Genomic DNA, 27,087 nt, shown 5'->3' on the forward strand with positions numbered 1-27,087 from the left:
ATATCCATATACAATATCCATTATTTCATTAAACTATCTCTGGTTTTAAAACCAGATATAACAATTCCATCACATTCCCTACAGCACCACAAGAGCCTGGGTTGAGCATAAGGCAAATAAATAAATTAGTATGATACGCTTCGCTAGCATGATGTACATTCACACGTTCGTTTTCATGGCTGATTCACTGTAATAAGCGTTGGCATGGAGACAGCAGGAAGGTATGGTCCGCATTAGCAAATGTTTGTCCTCGGCATTATTCTCTCTAATAAATAACGAATGGTGATTAATGGTGATAAAGATTGCTTAAGTATATGTTCTACACGAAATGGCCGAGTTGAACTATGTCCTTTCCTTTCTTCCGGGATAGACTCCACTTGTGAGGGATGAATCTTTGATGATGTGTTGTAGGTTCTTCCAACATCTTGCTATTAGACTGGTGCTACATCGGTGAGCGAGCGGAGATGACAGACTTACCCTTAGGCGCTTCGGCATCACAGATCCTCGTGGTGGCAATAGTAGTGTTCCCAGATGTGGGACCTGCTGAGGGCGTCTGAAACACAAGAGGCACATATCTGTCAAGCAAAGTAATAAACAGATTTAGCCTTGAGATGAAGTAACATACACATCTCTGAAAATCTGTAGTACCACAACAATTCTTTTACTCATAAATTATAAAAAAGACCGCAACTTTGACAAAGTAATGGAAACATCTGCAGGACAGAATAAGTTTTTCCTTAGATAAATAGAATAAAACAACATAATTAAGATTATACAGAATAATATAAAGGGTTTCCAACATAGCCACATGTAAGTATGATATAATTGAAAGTCATTTAAAGAGCTGCTTCACCTACAGGAACTTTAAACTAAAGTCGATAAAAAGGTATTTAAAGTCGATAAATACCTTAAATTTAAGGGAACCTTAAATTTAAGGTATTTAATATTCTCTACTATCCAGGGTACACTGGATATGCTTGGCTGGCATAAAAGGAACTGAGAGACAATATATTCAGATACTGTGGGTGAAAAAGCAGCAGCTCATAGGAATAAAGTCACTACCCTGTGAGAACAATGTTCTTACCCCGTATATCATACAATGGTTTAAAAAAAAGCTCATTTTTTCTTTCATTTAAAAAGAGGATGTTTGAGCCACAACATTGCGCTTCATTTTAATTATGTTGTTTGTAGGATTTTTTAGACGAAGCACAGACACAAGGGTGCGTCTAAACCACATGCACACACCCACACACAGAGAGGGAGCAGAGAAACATCAGATCACACAGGGCTTGGACTGTCAAAACAGCAGATCCACACAGTAATAGACACACAGTCTAATACGGACAGACAGAATCCATGAAGAACAAAGGACTAAAAGCAGCTGCTACTGGCCCTTAGAGACCGCCGGCGCTGCCTACACCCTGCTGGACCAAAGTGGATTGAACCTACCATGACTGACCACTGCCATTGTTAGAGCCCCACAGTCAGAGCTATAGCCACACAAATACAAACAAAAAACGTTTTCCTCACCTGTACAAGATATTTCTGGCTGCCGTACATGACGTATTGCGGGGCTAAGCTGTAGATCATGTAGCTGGTGTGAAGGACGATCAAGAGGAGAATCATGCAGAGGAAGAGAAGAGCCTGAGGACGGGTTTTCTTTGGTCTTATTTTGTAAAGCTGGAAATAAGAAAAAAGGTTCAGGTTAATAATGTCAATGTTGATGGTGTGTTTGTAGTTCCATGCGAGTGTGGTATTTGCTTACCCTTATCCAGAAGAACCAGATGCCCATGTTGCGAATGCCAGCCATGGATGTGAGAACAAAGTACATGGTGATGACGGTGATCAGGATGTAATCCAGCGGGAAAACCTGTGAAAACGGGGACAGAGGTCAGCTACATGTCTCACATGTATAAAAGCTAATGCTATAGAGTAAGCTTTGAGCTGCTAATGAGCAAGTGTCATCAGCACCACTCGGTCAAGGCCAATTAACCTGGAGCACGTCTGAGCTGGACACCATGCACTGAACTCTGACACTGTCAAGACTGTTTAACACAAAAAACGGCATATCCTAACCTTTTCCTCTTAATTTGTAAAGAAAACTATTTACAGATGCTTCTCCAGATATACCAGCACAGCGCGTGCAACATATAAATATTTATTGATTATGTTCTATAAGTCAAACATTCTTATTCAACCTCCCACCTATATAGCATCCTATATTTGTGGTATGGTGCACTTGATTCCTTAAATACCAAGGTCATACTTTTAACACTGGCCTTAGACATTTAATCAATGCCACTATCTATGGAGCAATTCTTTAATGGTCTGAGCTGTCAGTCATTTCTTCCACTATAACGTTCCTGCAGAATACCAAGTTTTAAAGAGGATGTTCTGTTCTGTGTCCAGACCTGCCGCAACGACCTGGAGGAAAGGAGTAATGGTCGTGACGTCAATCGGAATAGACAATTAAAATAAGGCTTGAGTCGTTTGACACCACTGCTTATGCCAGTTTCTCAAATCCATGAGGTTGCACAAAATAATCAAATGCTTGGAAATGTTTAAGGTCATTTGTATGACTTATTACTGATTACTTTTTAGATATGTTAATATTAAAAGATAGAGACTGATAAACAAAGGCTTGAGAAGTGGCTGCATTATTTCTTTTTATTTTATTACCAGAACAATTCATCAATAAATTGCATTTTATTAGTATAGTCCACATTCAGTCATATCAATTTGACTCACAGGGCTTAACGATCTGAAAAAGGTGTGAAATCCTACAGCAAATACTCAGAATTTGATGAAATTTCGCAGGTGCACTACACCTTTAAACCTTATACTTAATGTTTTGCCAAATGTGGTTCACAGAGCAATCAATGATGGAGGTTCATTGATTGTAAGAATGTGGAAGAATTCTGAAATATCAATCAAATAGTAGTTTCCCACGTATTGTGCTTCCCTAACACCAAGAGAGTGACATTTGTAGCCATTTTACCTCAATGATTAGTGCCTAGAAGTGTCCAGATCATTCTGATTGGTCAAGATATTTCTAGGCATTGTTGATATAATGTTAAGTGCCTACAAGTGTCCCACTTATTGTTCATCTCTAACCACAACTGTGTGACATTTGAAGTAATTTTGCCTCAATGATAGGTCTATGGATTTAGCTGTGTGCTAAAAAGATACAGTTGTTTTAAGGACGTCATATAATAATCATAATTTACAAATGAAGATTGTGGGGTTTTCCAATTTTTTTCTAATCTTATGTTTATTTGTCATACCCATGTCTGTGATTTTAAATCGGCTTTGGATCATTATTCAGGAAAAGATGAACCTGCTATATGATGCAAATTTGTTGTACTTGTGTGAGAATCAATGTGGTTTTAGTTCTGTGTGAATTTTTTTGACGTCATTATTTGTAGATTTCACAAAACATTTCACCTGTACTGAGCTCTGACTCAGATGTGTGCTTACAGAGCTTATCGTGTTGGACTCGCTCTCAGCTCTACACCCTTGGATCATTAAATTATTCTGCACTTCTTGAGAAATGAAACTTTGAGCATGGATTCATGAAGGTATAATTTCCCCTTTGGCAAAAGTGTTAACACATGGCATTTTGTTAAATAGAAGCGGAGCCTATAGGGCTGTATTTAAGTGAGAAACCATTAAGTGACATTTAAGACAATAAGAGTAGCTGTTTTTGTAGTTGAGACTTAGTTATTTCACAGTTCACCGGCACTGAACTGAAGCACATGCACTGCTGCGTTTAAGAATGGCCAAGAATAATGTTTTTAATTGAAGCTACATTTAGGTTAATGATCACGGAAAAAAAGAAAATAGGGCTCTAAGCATATCTTAATTGAAGATAATCATCTTTTGGACATGAGAGATGAGGGTATACTCACAGGTTGTAGGGTGAGTAGAAGTTCATTCAGAGGATTGGTTAGGTTGGTGCCAAAGATGACGAACCCTGAGCTCATGCCAGCAGAGTGGAGAGCTTTGTCCAAACTGAAACAATTTGAGGGAAAAATCATTACCTGTACGTATTCTTAAAATTACACTGTCTGCCTTAAGAGATGTAGATTTGTAAGTGGTATTGTGTGTTATAGGATGTGTCATGACTTACTTTGAAATGAATAGGGCAATGGTGAACAGCAGTGCAACCAGGATAAAGAAAATGCCCAACATTATCTGCAAAATTACAACAAAACAAATACATTATAATAAAAAAATCAGTGTACCACAACCAGGAAATACACCTATGGTGAATGAAACCCAGCAACATTACAGGGTATATTTTCAAATGCATCCACTTGGTCATCCAATATAACCTTTCTGCCTTGTCTCTTTTTTTCAAGGGGGGACCATATGGCCTGGCCAGCCTCAGTTTGGCTCTTTTGCCGAAGGTGACGGGGGGAAGCAATGGTACAGCCCAGACGGAGTGGGGAGGCTGCAACCAGGGAGGAAAAAGGTTGATGGCAGCCAAAACGGCAACAAAAAAAAAAGGCCATAATTTGCTCGTTTTCAAGGAGGCATTTAAACCTAAAATAGCTGCTATCAGCAATTGCAGAGTAAAAAGCAGGTGAACATGTCATCTTACTGCAATTAAAATGAATTACATTGCTGTGATTTTTTGTTAAATGGCTTCAAAGAAATGATGAAAAGTGTGTTTGGACCCTGACAGTTAATCAACAAGCTAATCACACAACTGAGCACGTATCAGGATTAAAGAGTGATACCAAAAAAACTGAAAATGAAAAATCAACAAAAGAGCCCATTTATTTCCTCACTCCTGCAAGCTTTGACTTTTGAAACATCCTTATCAATAAAGCACTGAGAAAATGGGTGCTTTGTAAACCAACTATATTTGATATAAACTTCCCTTGAATTAATTTCTCAATGATTGTAGTAAAGCATGAATTACAATGATGATCAACATGCATTTTTCTTCTTAATTCTGAACAACAATTTGAAGTAGGAAAAATACAATCATCTAAATTCTCTTATTAAACTGGCCTTATGTCTTCATCACGTGTTTTGCAGGGACACACTTAACACAGCTTTTAAAACGTTAACAAAACGGATCTATTTTCATATGATTGTTTTGAATGATACAATCAAAATACATGAACCATTTTGTGAGGTCCAAGCACTTTTCTTAGTTGTATATGCTCCTTCCTCTCTTGCTCAGTGACTAATCTTCTCCCTACGGCAAGCTTGATATAAAAAAAGGACAGAATATGTTTTGAGACACTGTGGTGTGACCGCTCTGGAGAAGTCACAATCATCTGGCTTATCACTCGACAACATTGCAACAGGTGTATAGGGTATATAAATCTCCAAACTCATTACGGTTTAAATTTGAGTCTGGGGACTGCCATTAGTGCTAACCCCCTTGGTTAAAGACAAACTGTTACTGACATTGACTTAAAATGTTTGTGCATCTCTGCGGTGCAGTAAAACGCTGGAAAATGAATAGCAGTGTGAAAACATGAACTAAGAGAGTGACGTTGGGACTTGTCCTGTCAACATGGAAAACATGATTAGAAACAGTGAGACCTATTTTACTGTGAATCGCCTATGGCATGCTGCGTAGGAGAGGAAAGTAAGAACCTATCAGTCGCATTAGATTCACATCAGCACAGCGTACATTCAATGTAAAAGATATAAGCTGAAATAAAATGTGAATAGCAGGGTGTGGAGAGCTGTTCTTGTCATTATGGAATTGCTCTCAGCTCTGGTCCCTTGAAACAAATAAATTATTCTGCAGGTATTGAAAAATGCAAAATGCTCTTGAGATTCATGCAGGTGGAGTGTAATTTTTTTCACAAATGTATTTCATATTATGCAGTAAAATATAAGTGGTGCCTGTAAAGTTGCATTTGAAATCAACAAACCATGTATTTCTGTTAATGTGCTGCGTGTAGCTGCATTTGGAGTTGAGGTGTAAGCACATCTTTTAATTGTATTGCCAGTGCATTTAGGGATAGCCAAGATTAAAGCTGTTAAATGACACTTCATTCAGGTTAATGACGATGGAAACCCCAAAAAATATGGCATTGAGCTTATCTCAACTGAGAGATAATCATCTTTTCCACATGACTGATGAGATGAGACTCAGGCGTGCTTTTATGTCCACATAAGCACAATGCTACACCCAACGAACAAACCACAAAGAACTCAGATGTGCACAACGATTAGGTTAAAAGTATGAATAGGAGTGTGGGGATTATTGCAGCCGGTTGGTCAGTCCCATCTCTCTTCTCAGCTCCATTCAACGGCTAAGGCATGAAATGTATGAGGGGAAAAATAATAGCAGACTGCAAGGTGCAAGGAGGTAAGATGCAAAAATAAGATACAACAAATGGAGAATGTTGCCAAAGGCGGATCGAGTGCCTTTTTAAGTAGAGTTTCAATTTCAGAGACACTCTGGTTATTGTATTAACACAAAAAGGCTACTAAATCTGATTGTTTCAGTTTTGACAATAATGTCAGCCATAATGATAGTCATAATCCTCATTACCGACAATGCTGATGATGCCAAACTGACAACAACAACAACACATGATGGCAGATGTTTCACTGTAACTGGGGGGTTTTGGATAAGGATAGAGGAAGCTGCAGTCATGGGCAGCCTTAAGGGATTTTGGATGTGATAATTTGTTCATGGAGCGTGTGTGAAATATATGCACATCAAATGAATTATCAGGATGCCTCATTCCTACACAATCAATAGTTTAAGCTTTGCAAACTACTGGTAAACATATTTGTACGGCTTTGTACTCCTGCTGGTTGTAAAATATGCATTCAAGGTACTAATTATGAATCAGAGGTGCATCATCTCAAGATATTGGCAGGTGTTGGAACCGGGTGGCCCAGAGGTTGAATTGGTTTTAGGTCTTAAACAAATGATGTTATATCCCCTTCTTTCGCAAACCCTTTGGACAAATTTGAATATGACAAAACAATGACATTAAAATGTCATATTTAATAGCGTCCAGGTATTAGTTGCCCAACCTGAAAAAGGTAGATTCAAAGAAAAGTTTGTGGTTGCTTTGGTTTATCTCTGGGGAACCATGAGATCCTTCCTGAGAAATGTGAGTCTGCCCCAGAGACTTCAGACTAAATTAGGTGAAGAGACAACCCGTGGGAGTCCTGTAAATGTGCGGTTGTGTGAAGAAGAACAAAAAGTACATTTAGAGCAGTCCAGATAAGAACATGAGCGCAAAGAAACTGTTTGGGAGGAAGCCATGATGCTCGGCCAAATAAGAATCTTTCAAATTACACAATGATTAAGAGAGAAAACAGAAAAGGAAATGTGGGACTTTGCGCAGCTCAAATCTGCCTTAGCTGAATAATACAATAAAACTCATACAGATGTTTAGGAAATTGCGTTTGTATGCAGTGCTGTCCACATCGAAACGAATGATTTACCTCTATGTATGAAAGCCAATTTCATAATGCAGCCTCACCTTGAAAGGTCTGAGAGCACTGCCCACTTTTGTGCAGCAGTTCCTCTCTGCAATTTCCAGGTGTCTCCCCCTGCGCTGGAGAACCTGCAGCTTGCTCTCCAGCTCCTGCAGGTTTTGCCTGTCCCTTGAGGAAAGGGGACGTCCATCTGCACACTGACGACAAGACAAAACCAAATCATTTACAGTATTGCATGCTTTAATCTGAAATGTGCTATGTCTTTCCTTCAATCTCATAACAATACACTTATTTATCAATAAACTTTAGCCATTCAACTATTAAAGCACACTCTAAATTGCACTTTAGTTTTCCTTAACAATAACTGGTCGGTAATCTCTGAAAACCAGGTACGACTGTGTAAATATCTATGTGCAAGGGACAGAAGAGAGAAATGATGAATGAATGGGTTGTTCTTGTTCAACCTCACATTTTCACCGGCAACAAATAGCAACTTATAGATGCCTTCACTTCTGTTTTACTTGTTTGTGCCTGCCTGTATTTAAGGAGTTCGCTGATAAGGACAATGCTACCCAAATTCATAATTGCATGCAACGACAGAGCGGCTAGGCAGAGCGATAAGGAGGAAGGGGGACTGATCAGCTGGGGGCGATGCATGCGTACCTTTTCACCGAACGTGTGATTATACACTCACTGCAGTGTGCACTGAAGCATATAATAAGAACAGGCAACATTTGTATAGTTATAATTGTTGGTAATCTAATTATCTATAGTTTTTCATGTCTCTAATTTCTTCCATGACTTGTAGATAACGTGCACTGTGTTTATGTCGTGTTGTGCCGGCACTTTGCATGATCAGTTGAGACCAACCTTGGATTTCAGCTTCTCTATCTGATGCTCAACATCATCAATGTCCTCTGTGTTCTCCAGGCGTTCGTACACCACACTCCGGGTGCCTTTTATCAGATTCAAAGGCAGCACAGACATACCGTACGCCTGAAAGACAGTGGAAGAGCACCATTAAAATCACACGTCGTTGTCGGGAGTGGGATGGCACACGCGACACATGCTTCCACCCACACACACCCACCAGTCTGATGACAACAACTTCCCAATGTGAAACACATCAACAGTCAAATGAGGGTAAGCAAACACACATACAGCAACGCAAATGGTTCCCGGCTGTGTCATTTCTGAGACAGGAAAAAAAAAAGATTAAATTGGTGGAATCTATAATTGTGCTGAGGTTTATTGGTGAGTTTGCTGCAACCATTTTGTGTGGCTATCACTGCCCTATATCATCCTGATGCAATTTACAGCTTAACAGTGCCCCCATGTGTCGCACCATCCTCCATCCAGGATCTGGTGAGATTTTTTCAAGGAGAAATTTAGGGAGAAAAAAATCTGGGTTAGAGGAGGGGGCATCAGAATGTCCTCAGTGTCGAGTGAGGTGAATTTCAATGAAAGGCACGACAACTTTCCTTTTCTACATACAATTATACACTGACATGCTGTGACAGAAGAGAGAGAATAAGTGCAGAAAAATATAATTCAAAGGCACTTTCAACTATCAGTGGGATTCAATCTCCGGAAGGAATGTTTGAACTATAATTAAAAACAAGGGGATAACTCTGATACGAGGAAACCGACCAATCAATACAAATGAAAATAACAGCAACAGGCCAATGCTTTCTCGCCGTCCCTGTGCCGTCTCGCATTTACCGGATTGGATGAGTGCCATTTTATGGGTTCATAATAAAACAAAGAGCCCCTCTGTGCAAAGACACTCTCAGCCTAGTCAAAAGATGCTGCCCTCTTTCTTCAATTTGTCAAGAGGAGGAAACGTCAGGGCCTATATTTTTCTAAAACAACTTTTACTAGTTTCTGAGTGTAAGGTAGTATTAAGAATGTCACATGGGATACTAAGTCCGGCCCGACTATTATTAGTCTATGCTGTGGATCTCTGTTACGGGTGAATGTCGCCTCCTGCAATGAATCATGGAGCTCTTAAGGCCGGAGCATGTTCCGAATATCAAACACTCATAAAAGGAGAACCTGCCCCAGATCCCAAGAGAAACACATTTTCCTCTCAAATGTGCAACTACATGGGAGAAAAATGAAAATAAAATAAAAACACACAGGTGACCCTCAGCCGGAATGTATATTTTTAGCTCACACATCTTAATGCATGCTCATTAAAGTTGTTTTAAAACCCACTGTGGAAGGTAATAACCAGAAATAGCTTAGAGCAGAGTAAAAGGGAGTGTGTGATGTGTGTGTTAGTGTGTGTGTGTTGGTTGAAGGAGGTGTTCTTGGTCGAAATCATTCAGAGTCATGTTACTTCTTAGTGGGATAGGGAGAACGAGTTGGACACAGGTCTCCTACACAAGCCTCGTCTTTGTTTCTCTTCCTACTCGTGATGGTGGAGCTTAAAGGCAGGAGGAAGATGATGTATCCCCCAACTGATTTACTGAAGAAAACTGAAGAATCGAGGGCAACCAATTGAGAACAATTAAAGGAAATACAGCATCTGATCAAATAAGAGCACAAATCTAAGAATATAAATGGTACTGATGAGAAAAGAAAATACATTTAAAAAAAATTATAAAATGACACAGTCACCATGATCAGAGGTGGATTAAAAGTAAATAACAAGATGAAGGTGAATTCTCAGTCTGGGGAAATCACCTTTACACAAATGTGTCTTAAGAGAGATTTAAAAAAAAGAGGACAAAGGCAGATTCATAGTCACTGCATCTGTCTACTGGGGTCAGCCACAGTCCTTGAACGTCTGCATGTAACCCAAGATTTGTGACCAGGCTGACTGCGCATGCACCAGTTACAGTGTACTGTATCGGTCCCTAATCCAGGATCAGGTACAAAGTGTGACTAAGATAGTGTAGTCAACTACACCAACGTGATATAACAATACAATTAAACAAGAAAAGGTCCCCAAACCTCATGTGGAACAGTCTTGATAGTTTGTATTTCTGTGTGATTAGAGGTCTAAAGGGCCATGAAATATGTATTTCTCTAAATACTGTATACAAGTTTTCTTCACTTTTAGAACTTCCATTATTTAAATTAAATCTGAAGTATTAAATAGGGTCACCATGATTGACCATCCACGATATTACAATTGATGAGATGATGCCACCTTCTGGCCCTGCCAATTTTAATGCAACTTTTCAGGCAGGGAATAAAATGTTCAATTAATTGAAAATGCATATCAGTCTACTCTGGTATTTCACCAGTAATTTCCTAAATATGCATTTCACACGCAGAACTAAAAATGTAATAGAACGTAGCCTAAGCTCGTCATCCTCCAGCACATTTCTGAATGTTGGTAGATTTGCACATTTGAGCGGTTCCCCAAGCAGCATATGCCACCACTTGTCTCGTTCTGGTTATTTATTTTTACACGGTCAAGTCACATTTCAAGAGGCAGAAAAATAACTAGGCGGAAAAACATGATGAATGTGATATTAATGAGCCTTAGCCATACTTCTACTTGATTATGTTCAGTTTATTTAATCAGCAGTGACAAGTGCACGATGGAATCTCAGCCATCTCAAAATAGCAATGGCATTGTAAACTATCCTTCTCCTCCATGGTTGACGTCGTTGAATCTTTGGTGAATTAGACACATTGTTCCGTGAGCACCCTCCAGTTTAATATGAATTAATTTGGTGCGTGTCTCACAGAGATCGGAACCTCACTCAAACATCTCGAGAACATGTTTGAGTGTGAGGGGCTAGATAAAACAAAAAAAAGCAAGTCAAAAATGTAAGAAAGCTTGAAATGTCTATGGATTTATAAAGGGCCAGCTGTGACTGCTTGTTTGTTGAAGTCCTCCTTTTGTTTCGACCACAAGCACATGGCTTTGAGGTCCCAAGTGGAAACACGAAAAACCTTCACAGCAGTCCACCCAAGATTGTAAAAGTCCATCACATTGAGGTCAAGCAACACATCCTGTGGGAAAACAGCCCACAGACCATCAACAAAGATGGATCCTTTGTTGATTCCGGAGTTGATTGGCAGTTGATTTGACATCCAAATGATTTACTCTGTGATGCAAACAGCTGCTCTTTATTCCATCAGATACCAGGTGTCTTAATAAACAAGTCAGAATGAGTTTCTGTCAATTGGTTGAGTCCTTGTTGTTTTCTCTTTTATTCAAGATTTTAAGACAGATTGAAGATGAATGATACTTTACTTATGTCAAACTAAAAAATCACTGTCTCCTTTTTGGGGTTTTAAAGTGTCTTTTTTTTTTTTTATTCTAAGATTTATTCTCTTAGAATTATTTTGGACAATTATGATAGATAGACATTAAGTTCTTTGTATCACAACATTACTATAGTTAATCATTTAATTTAGTCAAAAACATCAAGATTATATTTAAGAGTCTGACCCCAAAAAAGGGTGAGGGGTGTTTAAAATTGAAAACGATTAGATTAGTGAGGTGTTTTATCCCCCTTTTCCACCAGGAGTAGAAGGGTTGCTACCTTAACTCTATTATTATAATGGAGGTCAGGATTGACAAAGTGGTGATTAAGGGGCCACTCTGAGGTGCCACACTCGTATTAAAATATTTAAGTATCTTTAAATACATTTAAATATTCCGTGTGGGAAAACCACAAGAGGGACGTAGTGGCACAGACACAGTGCAGGGCTCAGTCAGCTGACTCTATATGCTCTCGCTGAGGGGCTGTGGAAAAGCTGTGTGTGCATGAGAAAAAGTAAATGTTATACACTGTAAGCAGGAATATAATAACCCAGCCTCTCTAGATGGCTTTGTTGCTGCCTGAAATCAATTTGTAGCCATTGTTAAAAAGCCTGACCACTAACTTTTAGAAATCTTTTCAAGACCTACCACCTGTTCCCTGATCAACTTTTGCCTGCATCTATTGTGTCTGGTTTTATTCCTGATACTACGACAGCTTCTAGCATGTCATTGTTGGTTTACAAAAAAAGGTAATTTTTTGTAAACCAATAGACCTTCTGACTTTTGAAATAGTAAAAAGTAGATGAAAACGAATAACCTTGATGGTGTCTCAATTCCTGTATGATTCCCAGTTTAAGACTGAACATCCACAGTAATACCAGATGGCGTGCAGCCATCATTAATGTTATTAACCCTGCCTGTGCATTTCTTGCTTTGATGATTCAAAATGTCTGTTATGAAAAGCCTTTGTTTTAGGAATATAACTAATGCAATGTCGATCAGAAATTGCTGGACCTCATTCTGTCTGCATGGAGTTTAAATAAAACACTGTTACTTGTTCCAGTCTGAGAAGGCTTTTAATAGTTTAGAGGAAATCCTTAAACCGAGGGACATCGGGAATCTCTCTATGCTAATTACTCCACAGTGAGGCTTTAAGTTTTACACAGCTGCAGTGCAACCAGTCTCACCAAAGAAAGGTTACCGTAGGTGTCCCCCTCTGTCAACAAAGGGCAAGACAGGTTATCTGCATCAGAATAAATATCCATTTATTCTGATGACATCAGGCTGTTATGAATAAATTAAATCAGCTAGAGGTTATTAAATCCATAGTTCTCATGTTACAGCATGTTTGCAGTGTATTGATCACTATTACACAAAACGGTCCCCAGTGCATTGCCAACTGGAATATAAGGAGAGCACTGATTCATGATAAGTATGACTACTTTATGATAAAGGCCTCCTATACTGCAGCAATATTATTTGTATAGTGTTGCGCATCAAGAGCTTCAACAGATAATTTGAAGTTGTATGACTCAGCATCCAACCTAGTTATGTCCTCCTTCCCACAGCAACAAACTTCAGCGTCCTCTGTGTTTGGATTTATCAAGGAGCTGTTCTATCTTGAAAACTGTCATGGGCCTTGAAGAATTTCCAAGACAGTAGCGTATGGTGTAAAGTCAATGAATAAAAAAAGTTGGCTTTAAATAGTATGTATGCGGAGACCCTTAATGTATGGAAACTGTTAAAGAATGTGTCAGTGGCCAATGAAAAGCACTTTCCACTCCGTCATGCCCTATGTTGATCCTGGCACCATATTACTTTTCTATAAATAAAATGATTTTTATCTGGACTCGGGGTCTGTCTAACTACTGCCTTATGACATTTATTTTCACAGGAGGTTGAGTGTGAATGAAAACTTAAAAGTTCCTTTGAATGGACAGCAATTTTATCCAATTATCTACAAAAAGAAATTCAACTGGCAGTCCAGTTTTGAAAAAAATAAAAAAATGCCATGGATGACTAACCTGCTTCCCAGGCTGCCTGCTTCAGAGCAATCTTCAAGGTTTTGCAGTAATTGTATTAAGCGGTCTGTGAGGTTAAAGGACAATGCCAGGAAAGTGGTAGAATAATCTTTTCATTTCTCATGCCGATTTTCAGGCCTGTAATCACCATAGAAAGAGTTACTGCCCGGATAATGTAAGCTTTACGTAGATCTGGTATTAGAATAACTACAGACTAAACAGTTCTAGGACAGTGAATCTTAAATAACTTGTGTCATAAAATAGAGTTCTAAACTGTAAACATTGGTCAAAAGTATATGGGTAAATCAAAAATATAATTTAAAGTCCCCATCTCCTCAGGTCAATCTCAGGGCCTGTGATTAGATCAGCTGCTATTTATCTTCCCAACTTTAGCTTGGCGTCAGCACCTTATGGCTGACAATTTAAGAGCAAGAGAATGGTTGGTCCACTGGAGACAGAGCCATGAGAGTCATAAGTCAATAAGCTGGCCAAGCTTTTAAATGAAACCAAAGTACTCCGCATGATGTATGAGCTTTGAGATCAGCCTGATCGCTCGCATGTCATCACTGCTGGGTACAATCAAACACAATGGGAGATAATATATAGAGGGAATATGCATGTGCAAACATTCCAAGTAATGTGGAGGATATTCACCATAATTATGGATTTGCATAAATATTAAGCGACTTTCATCTCAAATTCAAATGCAAAAATGGTCTAGTTATTCAAAATTAACTGCCTGAAGTGTTCTTAAAGGTACAAAGTTGTATTTTGACTAGACAGGAAAAAGGTATAGCCCGGACACCCCGATACACATCAGATGATATACAAACAAAATTTGATTTCAAAGTAACTTTAATCACTTATGCATTACTTAGTTAACAAAGATAACATTTAATTAGATGACTGGGTGATATAGTACACCTAGAGTATCTTAGTAATATAGGTTTGTAATGCAAACAATATAATTTAAATTTTACTTAGACCTTGTTTACACCTGGCATTCAAGTGCTTCCTTGGATCGGAGCTCTCATACCCGCTCTATGTTCAAATAATCAAGTACGTAATTTATGTTCCTTAGCACCAAATTATGTTTTTACCCAGCATGGATGTTAAACTAGACGTGAACACCGTCTTTTAGTATAATCCCATTTTAGGTTGTGTTCTATTTGATGTACTACAGGACTGTAACAAGAGCACCTTTATAGATAACATCTGCAGCTTAATATAAACGTCTTACATATAAACTGTTATAAGGATTGGTTTAGTTTAGCAGAAAGTTGTAGACAATTCAAAATAGAAGAAAAAACTGTAAATGGGATCCCTCTTTATAATATACATCTGTTTAAACTGGTCAAAAGACCAAAACAGAAGTAAAAGCTATAACCTTCTTTACTTTATATAAACTTAAAGTGCACTGGTCTGCAGTTGCACTGTAGATATTGTTTACATCATCGAGATCTATGTATTAAAAGTATATGACTAATCGTCAGAGGTGATAAATTAGCACAGAAGTCATGGACAACATTTCCACTGCTTATGTACGCTACACTCATATTTCATTAAGTTAATCAGGCTCAGTAGTAATCACAGAGCTGTTTGCCCATATGGGTAGATTCCTACCAAGACGTGTTTTGCTGATTGCAGATACAACAGAGTAAATAAAGTAAATGAGGGGATAAAAAAGTGAGATAAAAAAAAGAGAGGATCTCTATATGTGTCTGTGAGAGTCAAAGAGGGAGGGGCAGCTGCTGCTCATGCCCAAAGGCCTGATTTGTTGACTTTATCCAAATAAGAAACGTCAAAAACAAAGACAGGGTGGGAGTTTCTATCTCCACAAGGCATTTACATAGAAACAGGGGGTCAGCGCAAATGTGAGCACACTTCCATTCGCAAAATGTACGAGGTAATTATCCACTCTATAGAGACCTGTGAGAAGCAAAGTGAAAGAACAGTGGATTGAGTCTCAGATGAGATGGATTATATGTCCTAAAGGGAGATTAGTTCTACAACTTACTTGACTAGGTTGTGTATTATTCATTAGAGCCCCACATTCAATTGTTGTGCAATTTCTCAAATAGGATTCTTTGAGCCCAAAAGAAACTGGATAGATTGGGGTTGGCTGTCACTTTTGCTCTCAATCCCTGGGTTGATAGGGAGTTTTTTTCTGTTTTTTATTCCCCAGAGGCCACTACTCTGTGTTACTCTCACCCTGACACCAGCACCACCTCCAGGGAATATTCACAGTCTAGTTACCAAGATAACAACTATGACAAATGGACAGCATTAACAAGTGTTACAGCATGGTCAATTTTCCTGATCTAAGAAAAAATGGAGAAAACTGCAGAATGCTGAGGGAGTCAAAATATAGGCATATATTAATGGACCCCGCGGTAGATCTATATATATAAATAGACAGCTGATAAGTGGTTGATAAGCCGGAGAGGGATGCACATATATCATGCAAAAGTATCTGGTGCTTAGGTGAAAGACAGCAGTCAAGGTATTTGAGCAATTGAATGTCAGGGGTCTAAACTCTGAAAGGGGGCACCATCAAAAGGTAAAGTTCAAAGGCAGACAACTATGTGTATTTTAAAGAAACTGCACTGCATCTGAACGAGTTTTACTTTAACATGCATTGAGAGTTATTTTCCCATACCCCAAATCATGTTCTATATCAGAGGTTTCAACAATTACAGGGTTGGTAAGGTGTGGAAATCATCTCACAGGATGAATTAGTTAGCGGAACACATGAAACAACATCATCCACTTGTCTCGGTCCCTACTCACCGTGTAAGTGATGACTGCCAACATGCCAATCAAGGTCAAGGTGCTGATGGAGAAAGACAGAGCTGGTAGACCATCTGGAGGTGGAGGGAGAGGAAAGCCATTAGAGATTTAACCTTGGCCCATGAAAGAAACATCAATAGACTCTTTGACACTGGTACAAACTAGCAAGAGCTTTCAAGACTTTCTTAAGTGCACTTTGGTGGTATTTCAGTTGGCTTTTTCGCTCCTTATACTCTTTGACGGATAAAATGCTGCCAGATTTCAAACAACATTGAAGCAGCTACATGGACTCAGTAAAGATACAAGTTACAAAAGCTCCAAAATGTCATTACTCGAGTCCTGTAAAAGATGCAATGAGACATTTTCATAAAACCTGTTAAGGTAGTTTACTTTAAATTCTAACAGCCAGGGTTCAAATCTTTAAATCCCAATAAATTTGTGGATCTCCATAAATTGGTTCATCAAGGATTTATTTTCACTTTGTGTGAAGCTTTTCCAACATAATTTGTTCAAGCAATGGTAGCAGTGAGGGTTCATGTGCATGAACATTGTTTTCAAGTTCTTGTGTGTGAGAGAGAACTGCATCGCATGCCACTTGTGGATACCTGCCAAACTGCAGCTTGGAGCAAAATACAAAGTCAGAAATATCTTGTTCAGTTCTTTTTAAAAATAATTTGTTGTGAAACTGTGGCTGGTCAAATTAGAATATGGCTGGCTAGAGAATGAATGGGACCTACCACTTTGAAAACTGACCAGTCTGTCTGAACACACTGAATCAAGCAAAAAAAAACTGCATGTGCAGTAAGGAGGTTTGTGTTTGACTCTCCCCTGCACAGAGGATGGCCGGCATAGCTGCTAGTCAGTATCAACTGCCCATGCATTTGGATATCAATAATATGAATTGTTAAACGCTGAATGATACTGAATGAATACAAATGAATATCACATATTTTTCTGACTCAAAAGGTGTCGTTCTAAGGAAGAGCAAAGATGGCCTTGACTAGAGGTAAAAGCAAAACAGAGCAAATAGAAATTTAAGAAAACACACGGGTAATCGGAACCATCTGACCTATGTGATTATTTACCCAATCAATTTGTTTTTGAATATTTTCAGGCTTTAAGCGGAGATGCTATGGCAGCAGAAGCAGCAAGTCAGGGTCTGGAAGGAATAGCTGTAGCTAATGAAGAGAGAGAGATGTAGGAGGATATCACGCAGCATGCTGCTGTGCCAGAGGCAGCTAGGGCAGAGGCAATAAGTGAGATTAGTGAAAAAATATATTTTCTAATTTGTTTAAACCTTCATGAAGGGAGATTATCGAGCTCTATACGTCAATCAGTTATTAATTGGCACACAAAATGTAGCAATTGAGAAACCCCCACCCGACCCCCATTATCAGCTGCTACAATAGAGGCCGATTCTGTGGGAAACTATGTCTGTGCTGTGCATTTATTTCTAGAGCAACAGGAGTGCTGAGTTTCCATTGAGACAGAAATTTGTGTAATTTACAGAGACAATTTTACTCTTACAAAACTGAAGCTAGTGCACAGGCAGGGATACACAATACAAACTAAAAAGCTAATGTCAATTATCATTCCTGAGCCAGCTTACATTTGGGATGGGGAATAATGGGTTTTACCAAATGATGTTTGATGTGCAAAAACATTTTACCCGTTTATGCTACACACTAGAAAGAAAAAAATTAATCTAATGGAAGCTTTAAATTACACCAGTGACTGAGGCATTGTTTTTGAAAAGAAGAATCATGAGTGAGTTTTGAGGGAGCACTCCATTAATTGTACAAATCAGGTCAGTACAATTTCTTCTGCTGATCGTCAAGACCAAGGATATCATCTTAATCCCATTTGAGACAACAAATCTTTAATAGATACCCCGCGTAACAAACAAGTGATAGATTTTAAAAGACGAGGGCCTTTACCCTTGGGTTAACATGCTTTTGGAGCCATATGAAAATCGTAGGAACAAGAATCTTCGTACATGGAATCATTTTTCAAAGCACTCAAAGTCAGAGCATGTTGATATCGGCTGCTTTCAAATTGATTTCTCTTTTTTTAAATCTACCTTTCAAGTCCTGCGACCTTGCAATGCTATTTAATATGGAAGCAAATATCACAAAGACACTGATGATAACACACGGCTAAACATCATGAAGGTAAGTGGCATTATTTTTAGTTATCCAGGCTAATGTGCTTAAAGGAACAGCTCAGGTTTCAATTCCCTTGAAAGTAATTGGGAAGAACATTCCTCACAAGGACACGGCACCATGTTGGTCTGCTGGTACTCTTGGATTCAATACTTGCTTTTAATGAACACGCGGTGGGAAAGCCTTACTCTGGAGACGCATCTGGTCACCATGTTTCGTATTCACTGTCATACCGATCACAATCAGTGTTTAAACAGCTGGATGTTTCGGTGTATGTAGATTGAGTTGGTGCGCGTCACCTCTGATTGAGGCAGAGAGGGGACCACCCATCATGCAAGGGCAACAGTAGGTGTCACACCAGCTGTCAGAGCTGGAGTCAAAAGACAGGGATTGATAAAGAGACTTATTGCCTCTCTCCCCTGTCAGGATCCCACCTGTCATTGGGCTCCACGTAAATAGAGACACAGTTGTCCCTTTATAGATATCCCACATCCTCACAGCATCCAGTCCATAGCGGCCGGCCCACCTGTCAGCACAGGCATAGGTGGCTCTCAGCGTGCCTTTCTTCTTGACACTGTCATTTGATTGGCAATACACCATCAGTATTCAGGACATGGGTGATTTGTTCCGTTTATAACATTTATCACTTTCTTCATGATGTATTTCATATGCAGCAGGACAAAGAAGTAGAAAATGGAGATAAATTATCTACCTGCTCCCTATTGTATCGCAGGCAAAAAGAAAAAACGTTGAAGTCTTACATTTGGGTGGAAAATTAACATTTGAATACGTGTTTACTATTCCTGAGTGTTTCGTTGCGATTATGCTGACTTTGTTTAGTGGTGAGCTTGGTAAAATAGACAATAGCTCCATGTTCTGCATGGAGAACATTCTGTACATGAACTCTACACAAAGTGACGGATAGATGTTTGCTGCCACTCTTCTTGGTTTCCTGAGCACATTTTCCACGGATTAAACAGAGGAGAATATTGTCTATTATCGGTGCTGCTGCCACATCTGTACAGCTTTGATTCCACCAGCAATGGAATGAGGTAGCTCTTATCTCAACCCGCATATAACCCTTCAGGCTTGCGTGCATGCATGAGACTTGTACAGAGAGGAGTTTACTAAGGAGCTGCTTTAGCCGGAGCGCCCTGCTTCTGTGTAATGACACGATCATCAAAAGCAAGGAGGAAGAAGCTATATGTTCAAGGAATTGGATCTCATTAAGTGTACAACCTCTTTCTAGCAACATATAGAGCCTTATAGCAAAGTTGGGAAGCTTATCAGACCATCATGGCTGTTTTTCCCCTCTTTTTGTGGGTAAACCTGACAAAATAAAATAAATTGGGAAACGGGGTTAGATAACAGTTTGTGTTTAAGGAGATATTTTGGACGTATAATCCCACAGTTAAGGGAAACCACGTCAATACAGATAGAGCACGATTGTAAAATTGAGAGACAGCGGAAAATGTCGAAAGTTCAATCGAGATTAGATCAACAGCATTCCTCCAACTCCCCCTCCATAAGTCTGTCAACTGAAGCCTCAAATACCTTAAAAAAAAGACCCTCTATTTTTTACACATATCGGTTATAAAAAAAAACAAACGTTTCACCCTTTTCATTATATAATGTTGCATTGGCTGTGCTTTTCATTTGTTAACCAAGTTGTTTGAGTGCCTATATCTAAGGGAACAATTTCCAAATCAGAAGCCACAAATTAGGAATCAAACAGCACAGCTTATAACCATGCACAGAGATTTCTAAACTCTAGGTCTACTCATTGTCATGTAACTCTATTATTTCCCCCCACCGGCCCGAGGGGGCTTTGGTACCTCCATACATTTGGTATGTTTCTACAATGGGTAATTTGCATGATGTGAGTTTTGATGATGTTTTCAAGAAAACTACAAACTGGATTAACACGATGCCAAGCAATCAGCCCATGCCGACAGACCCATTTTGAACGGGCACTGCATTAGTTGCAACAAAGGTATGATGGACCCATTAAAGATGTAGTGGGCTTAATGAAGAGTCACTGAAAAGCAGTCAGCAGGGTTATATGGCAAAAGTGCCTTTCCTTTATGCAATTAACCTCCCATCTGGAGAGAGAAGAGATGGGGATTAGAAAAGGGATGATCCTAACATTTCCTCCTTAGCAGTGAGCAATTTCCTCCTGTGCCAAGAAGGAAGCCTAGGGAAAGCATGTAGGGGTCCACTATTGTGAAGAGAGCCAGATGGTTCAAATTCCTCTTTGATCCCCAAGTGACAAAGGGTCAGAGGACCCTTAGGAGAACATATTTGGCAACGATCTTGCATTTGCATCAGCAGAACAGGGGCAATGCTCTCTTTAACAAGAAATATGATTTAAAATTGCATGCTACACTTACATTTAGGCTATAAAGTTACTGTTTTTGAAATATTTAGCAAGGACCTATTAGAAAAATGGATGCAGAAAGAAAATGCATAAATGCAGTTTCAAAAATCAAGGAAACCTATATGTTTAAAATGTACTCCCTAATCTACTTTAACAAACCTTTAGATCTTACATCATCAATTTAAGACAATAGAAAGAAAATTATAGAAAGAAAGTCAGAAGTATTTTCTGAAGAGACTATACTTACGAGTGCTCCCAAGCTCTTCAAAAAGGTATTGCACTTTCTCCCATTGAGTGGAATTCTGGCTAGGTGGGGCTTGTAGTGGAACAAAAGCTCTGAAAGAGACAAAACGAACAGTAAAGTGCTGCTGTATTATATGCTTTAGTTTATTCTTTGTCCCGGAATTGATGGTTTCAGAATATGGTGCATTTTCTATATGTGCCACACATAGAGTCTGCACATTAAGAAAATTAAAGAAAAATAAATCCAGCTATTTAATAATTTAATCAAAGATGGACCTAAGAAGCAGGTACATTGCTGTGAGTGAGTCAGAGAATTACAGACAGAATACTGTTTTTGTTTGGTATGGATCTTATAGAACTGTACTTCAGTTGTTTACGGCCTGTATGGCTTAAGGAGGTTTTCACAGTGTGCTATCCACTGGAGAAACAACATGCTGTGTAGGTTGACCTGTGCTTTTCCTCTTCTTTGAATCACGCCTTAAACCAAGTCTGGAAACTTGCACTTTTCCTGCAGCAACATGATAAATTAAGCCTTTGGAAGTAACAAACAATTCCTATAGGTGCGCTAACTTTTTGTTGACTTACAAACGCTCTGTCTGTGCAAAAGCAGTATCGGAAAAAACTGTGTTACCCTCTGATGAATTATGAGGACAACACTGTACTGCAGGCGGTATTCAGTGTATTGGTATCAGAGCGGTGCGAGAAGGGTAAGTCACAGAGGGAGACCGACTGGTTGGTCAGGGGTTCCTCCTACAGCAAGATAAGGACCAATGGAAGACCAACACAGTCTCCAGACTTAAACCCCATCGAGTGGGTTTGTGATGAACTGGACAGGAGGTGAAATCAAACTAACCTCCAACTTCCACAAACAAGATGACACACAGTTTGTTAAGAAAAATTTGGTTTCCAATATTCAAAGAATACTTAAAATGTGGTCATCTGCTGAATGAGTCATTTAGATTCAATTAAGATTCATTTTAATAATTAATTTTTAAAATCTTTTAAATTATCCTTAAAATGCGTCAGATTACACTGAGAAATTACAATATTACAAAAAAAGCATGACTTGTAGTTATAAACTGTGAAGAGCCTATACCAATCATTTAAAAAAGGATCTTGCAAACCATTTCATTGACCTTTTGCTTATTCACCTTGGACGCACCCTTGAAAACTGGATTAATTGCTACTCATAACACAATGGACAGTCTATTAAACTCTATACCCCCTCTTATCCTTTTCAGTTTACATTGGAAAGGAACAAATAACCAGACCAGCACAATGTAAGACATAGATATAAAGGTTGTACCTTAAGAGCTCTTCAATGTTGTGGTGAAAAATAAAAAAACATATTTATTGTCAGCTCTACAGAAAGAGCCTCTTTCAGACGCCACTATATCTTTATGCACGGAAATATGGGTCAGCAGTATTGATGCTCGATTTCAGTGCAGATTTTAAATCCACTGATCATGAAATCCTTTTCCAGTGATCATTAATCCCTTTTCACAGACAACAGTGAAATAGGCCAGTAACCCTCTTAGTATCTTGCTCTACAAGTCTAATGAAATATGCTGCTTATGCTGTGATTCTTTTAGGAAGATAAAAAAAATGGTTTTCCATATTAAAAGTAAAAGAAAAATACAGGGGGACGTGAAGGACATTAGCTCAGCATCTTAAGTGCAAAATACCAAATTCAGGGTTCAATGGACCTCATCTGCCCCGGCATCATGTTGATATCCCCTTGAGTCCACAGTTGCAGTTAATCTTTCTCAAGTGCATGTACTTCCCTTCGGTCATGGTATGTGTAATTATTCATTTTAAGAAAAAAAGCGACTCATCAAAGTGACCTCAACCCAAATCTTCTCGGCTGTTAGGATACAGCTCTGTCCAGCTTAACTTAAGTGATGATAAAATATTAAGCTATCCACACGTTTGTCGAAACATCCCGAATAAGGCTTGAGCTTTGTTTGTTTGTCCTCAGAAGCCTGGCCACAGTTGGTAGAACTGCACCCGAGCTTCAAAAACAAGCTGAAAGTTCCACATCACAGCTCGGACTAAATAAAATATAGGAAATAAAAAATCTAATATTTTGAAATTCTGTAAGTCATCTTCTTAGCAAAATAACAGAGAGCTCAACTTGCTTTACCTGGAACTCAAATTAAAACCACAGTTATTTAGGTCATTTTCTTTAAAGGAACCTACTGCTGCCATCCAGACTTTTTTTAAAGTATTAATTAATATTCTGCAGAATAAGATAAAAGATACTTCTTAAGGGCAGAATATGAGACTACAACCCCTTAAAGACATGCACTGCACTCTCCTGGAATTATCTAGATTGGCTGAACTTTCTCAAGAGTTTTTCCTACCAGCCCCCCAGAAAAAAAACAGAAGAAGGTCCGAATGAACTTATGTTAGAATAGCACAAGAGCATGGTTGGAGATTTCATCGCAGGCGATTGGCCATGTTGTTTATGTTTCTAGCATGTGATTGATGCTAAAGTGAAAAAACATAACATAAAATGATCTTTGCAAGAATAATAGCTGTCATACACGCCGAAGACAATGAAGAAGATGTGCTGTAAACAAAAACATGACTCCTGCACTCTCCCATAGACGCCACACTTCTGTCTGTAGTACATGTCTGAAAACGTTTAAAAATTTGTTGTTAAGAAAAGTTATTTGCAGATGCGTTTGGAAACGAAAAAACGCTAGCAGTGACCGATCAGGGGACGTTTAACACACACCATGTCCGTTTAAAGGCAACAAGCAAAAGCCTTGTGAAGTCGAGTCCAGAACTTCGGAGTGAATGGTCACCAAGCAGAGCCATTACGTTTCTTGGTAACAGAAAAGCAGCCCTGATTAAAAGCTCTTGTGTTGTTAAAAATCAAAGCACCAAAGTAACAGGTGCCAAAACAAAAACAGCAAGGGTCCCAGTCCATGAAGAAAAAACAACTAAATTGCTTCTGTGTATAAAAAGTCCAAACTTCCAAACTTCAAGCTATAAGAAAGTCATGTACTGTTATTCCCCAACCAGGTGAGCCTTCCTCCAGTTTAATGGTTGAGAGAACACATTAAATGTATAGTTGTATAGGTTGAACTCCAGGCATGTTGCTTTCACTGTTACAAAAGAAAATCATTACATTACATTGAGCAGGTGCTCCTGCACAAAAACAATAAAAAAACCTGTGGATAAATGTGACTTGGATGATAATGTGCAACAGAATAAATTTGCAGACACAATATAGAAAGTCACAAAAAACCTAAATTAGTGTATGTTATAGAGCTAATGCAAGGAATCTAGTTTATACAGTTTATTTTATCTAGTTTATTGAAAAAAAAAGATACTATACCTATATCTAGTGAAGGATATATAGTTTTTTTCCATAAATGGCTTCACATGGGCACAAATATGGCAGTGCAGCTGTTTGAAGTGGTCTGCCGCTTATTAACCGAACACAATGATATGTGCACCCCCCCTCCCGCCCTCATATCGTGGAGTGAAGCAGAAGATGCCTTACATGTCTCCAACTTACCCAATTAAAAGAAGAACCACACAGACAATGGCGAATCCAACTGTGTACTTCAGAGCGTTTTTCACTTGCTGCAATGAGAGAGAAAAAAAATGTAACTGGTCAATCACGGCCATGAAGTGAGAGATTATTATTCATTGTGAGTGAGGGATGGATTGGGGGGGGGGGGCAAACTCTAATAAGCAAAGGGCCCTGGTGGGTGAGAGCTATAGAGAGTTAGTGTGGATGCAGTTTGACCTGGCAGAGATAACACGTCACTCCCAGTTCTATTCAAGGTGCTTTTAAAGTAATAATACAAAAGACCTCCCTGTCTGTGAGAGAAAGTGCCTCTGTCAGCTCAAAATTGACACATAGAAGGGAGAAAAGGCAGCGGGAGATAGCTGCTGTTTGGTACATCCATCAATAAAAAGACTTCTAAAGATTATTTTTTTTCAACTTTTCAAGTGACAATCTGGGACCCTATATGTTAAATTATGAATGCAGTGGTTTGACAGTGTGACTATTTTTACAGCCATACAATAATATATTAATTTATGTTTGAAGTCTTTCCTTGCATTAGATATTGTATTAACACAAACGCTATGGAAGAGCCTTCTGTATCTGAAAAGCCTCTCAAGAAAGATTAGGGCTTTTTCCAATTTTCTAATTGCCATGCCTTTTTTATTGTTTTGAACCCCACCATTTTTTAGTTAGTGAGTATAATTTACCAGATTAAATTAACAGGTTTATTTGAATGGCCAAAGGGCATTTAATAATATTAAGGATAATGATATGTATTTAACAAAATTGAATTGTATGTAATTTATTATTTTATCAACAAAACTGTAGGTGAATGAGATGTAATTTCTTTAGAACCAGGGAACAAAATAATTCAAATATTACAAACATCATAACATCAACCAAAGAAATATATAATCATGCATCAGGCTGGAGAACCCGGGATGGAAATGGGGGATTGGAGACTTGGATATTTGCTTTCATTGTTTGTTGTGTAAAACTGTGTGTGCAAGCAAATGGATTCATATTTTCTTACGTTTCCTGGGAAATTCAACTGAAATAACTTCAGGACATTTTTTGCATTAGCATATTGGTCAGCCACAATGAATCACCTGAATGAAATGTGAATTCCTCAGTGCCGCTTTTATGCAGGCTACGGATTTATTTGTAGAAAAAAAGGGCGTTCTCACCGAGCATTTGTTCACATTTTCGTCATCTCTTTCTTCGTAGTAGAAGTAAACAAAGGGGATCCACAGGAAGACACAGAACAGTATGATGGAGTAAAGTGCTGCAAGGACAGAAAAAACGTTGAAATACAAGCATGAGTCAAATATCATTGGAAGCCAAATAGCATGCTGTGTTGCCACCTGCTATACATCATTAAAGTTTGTCTGATATATATTCAGAAACTTTAATGTTTTATCTTTATTAGTGTATTAAAATATAATGTTTTAGATTGAAATTTGCATTGGGTTTTAATTTCCTGTACAGTTAATCAGAGTCATCAGACATTCCTCTCATGCAAGTTTGATATTACTGCAGGATGTTCTCAGTTCATTCACTTGAAATGATGTTGAATTTCCTCTGACAGGCTAAAGGCAATGTGGAGAAGACATCAAAGCTGACTCCTGTGAAGAATATGCTTTATTTATGCTTTCCACGGGCACAAACTAACGCAGTTTTCTTTTTAAGGCACAACATTCACTTATTTAAAACAATGGAACTTGTGAAAATCAAATATGCCACAGAGTTGTTGGATTTCGTAATGACATTTCAAGATAACAGAGTCACATCTATAGACTCTGTTTTGTAAAAATCCAAGATGTTTCTAAGACATAAAGATAAATTATCAAGAAACACTAATTCTACAGTAAACAGTAACTAAGAGACTTACACTCTGGCTTGGTAAATACAAATACACCAAAATTAATCATTTCCCTCCGTTCAAACTACAATGTATAACAATTTTTACCAGAATTGTTTCTAATTGGTATCACCTATCAACAAAATGCATAGCAATGGTTGTTTGTTTTTTAGGGCTGTGTTCAATAGGCATCACATGTTTGACCCTTTGGGCATATAACGGTGCACCAGGAATTGACTATGCAAATGAATAAATAATTCCTCACCATTATTAATTATGTTAAATAATATTTTACCTGTATTAAGAAAATACTTTGAGGCAACCATATCTTGCTACTTTATAAGGAAAAAAAAACATACAGCTTCCAATAAATTGCAACTACAAAATTGGCTGTTGTTGCAATTCCCATTAGTTGAAAAAAGAAAAGAATTGGATGATCAAATTAAAA

The 27,087-nt window shown here is 38.4% G+C and overlaps 1 protein-coding gene across 3 annotated transcripts in view; it reads right to left on the minus strand.

The window, feature by feature from the left end:
* Positions 1-27,087, minus strand: part of lmbrd1 (LMBR1 domain containing 1) — a 51,779-nt gene that overhangs the window by 13,744 nt on the left and 10,948 nt on the right. For all 3 annotated transcript variants that reach the window (XR_009923931.1, XR_009923930.1, XM_062401029.1), the window contains exons 4-14: positions 25,966-26,063; positions 24,782-24,849; positions 21,257-21,345; positions 16,471-16,544; positions 8,302-8,427; positions 7,476-7,628; positions 4,130-4,194; positions 3,909-4,011; positions 1,766-1,870; positions 1,531-1,680; positions 478-553 (exon numbers count right to left, since the gene is read on the minus strand). Coding sequence is in view for 1 of the 3 variants with exons in the window: in XM_062401029.1 (XP_062257013.1) it covers positions 478-553; positions 1,531-1,680; positions 1,766-1,870; positions 3,909-4,011; positions 4,130-4,194; positions 7,476-7,628; positions 8,302-8,427; positions 16,471-16,544; positions 21,257-21,345; positions 24,782-24,849; positions 25,966-26,063 (1,107 nt within the window). In the remaining 2 variants the exon portion in view is untranslated. The remainder of the gene's footprint in view (positions 1-477; positions 554-1,530; positions 1,681-1,765; positions 1,871-3,908; positions 4,012-4,129; positions 4,195-7,475; positions 7,629-8,301; positions 8,428-16,470; positions 16,545-21,256; positions 21,346-24,781; positions 24,850-25,965; positions 26,064-27,087) is intronic.

Source organism: Platichthys flesus, chromosome 12 (assembly GCF_949316205.1).
Source record: "Platichthys flesus chromosome 12, fPlaFle2.1, whole genome shotgun sequence".
Taxonomy (NCBI): domain Eukaryota; kingdom Metazoa; phylum Chordata; class Actinopteri; order Pleuronectiformes; family Pleuronectidae; genus Platichthys; species Platichthys flesus.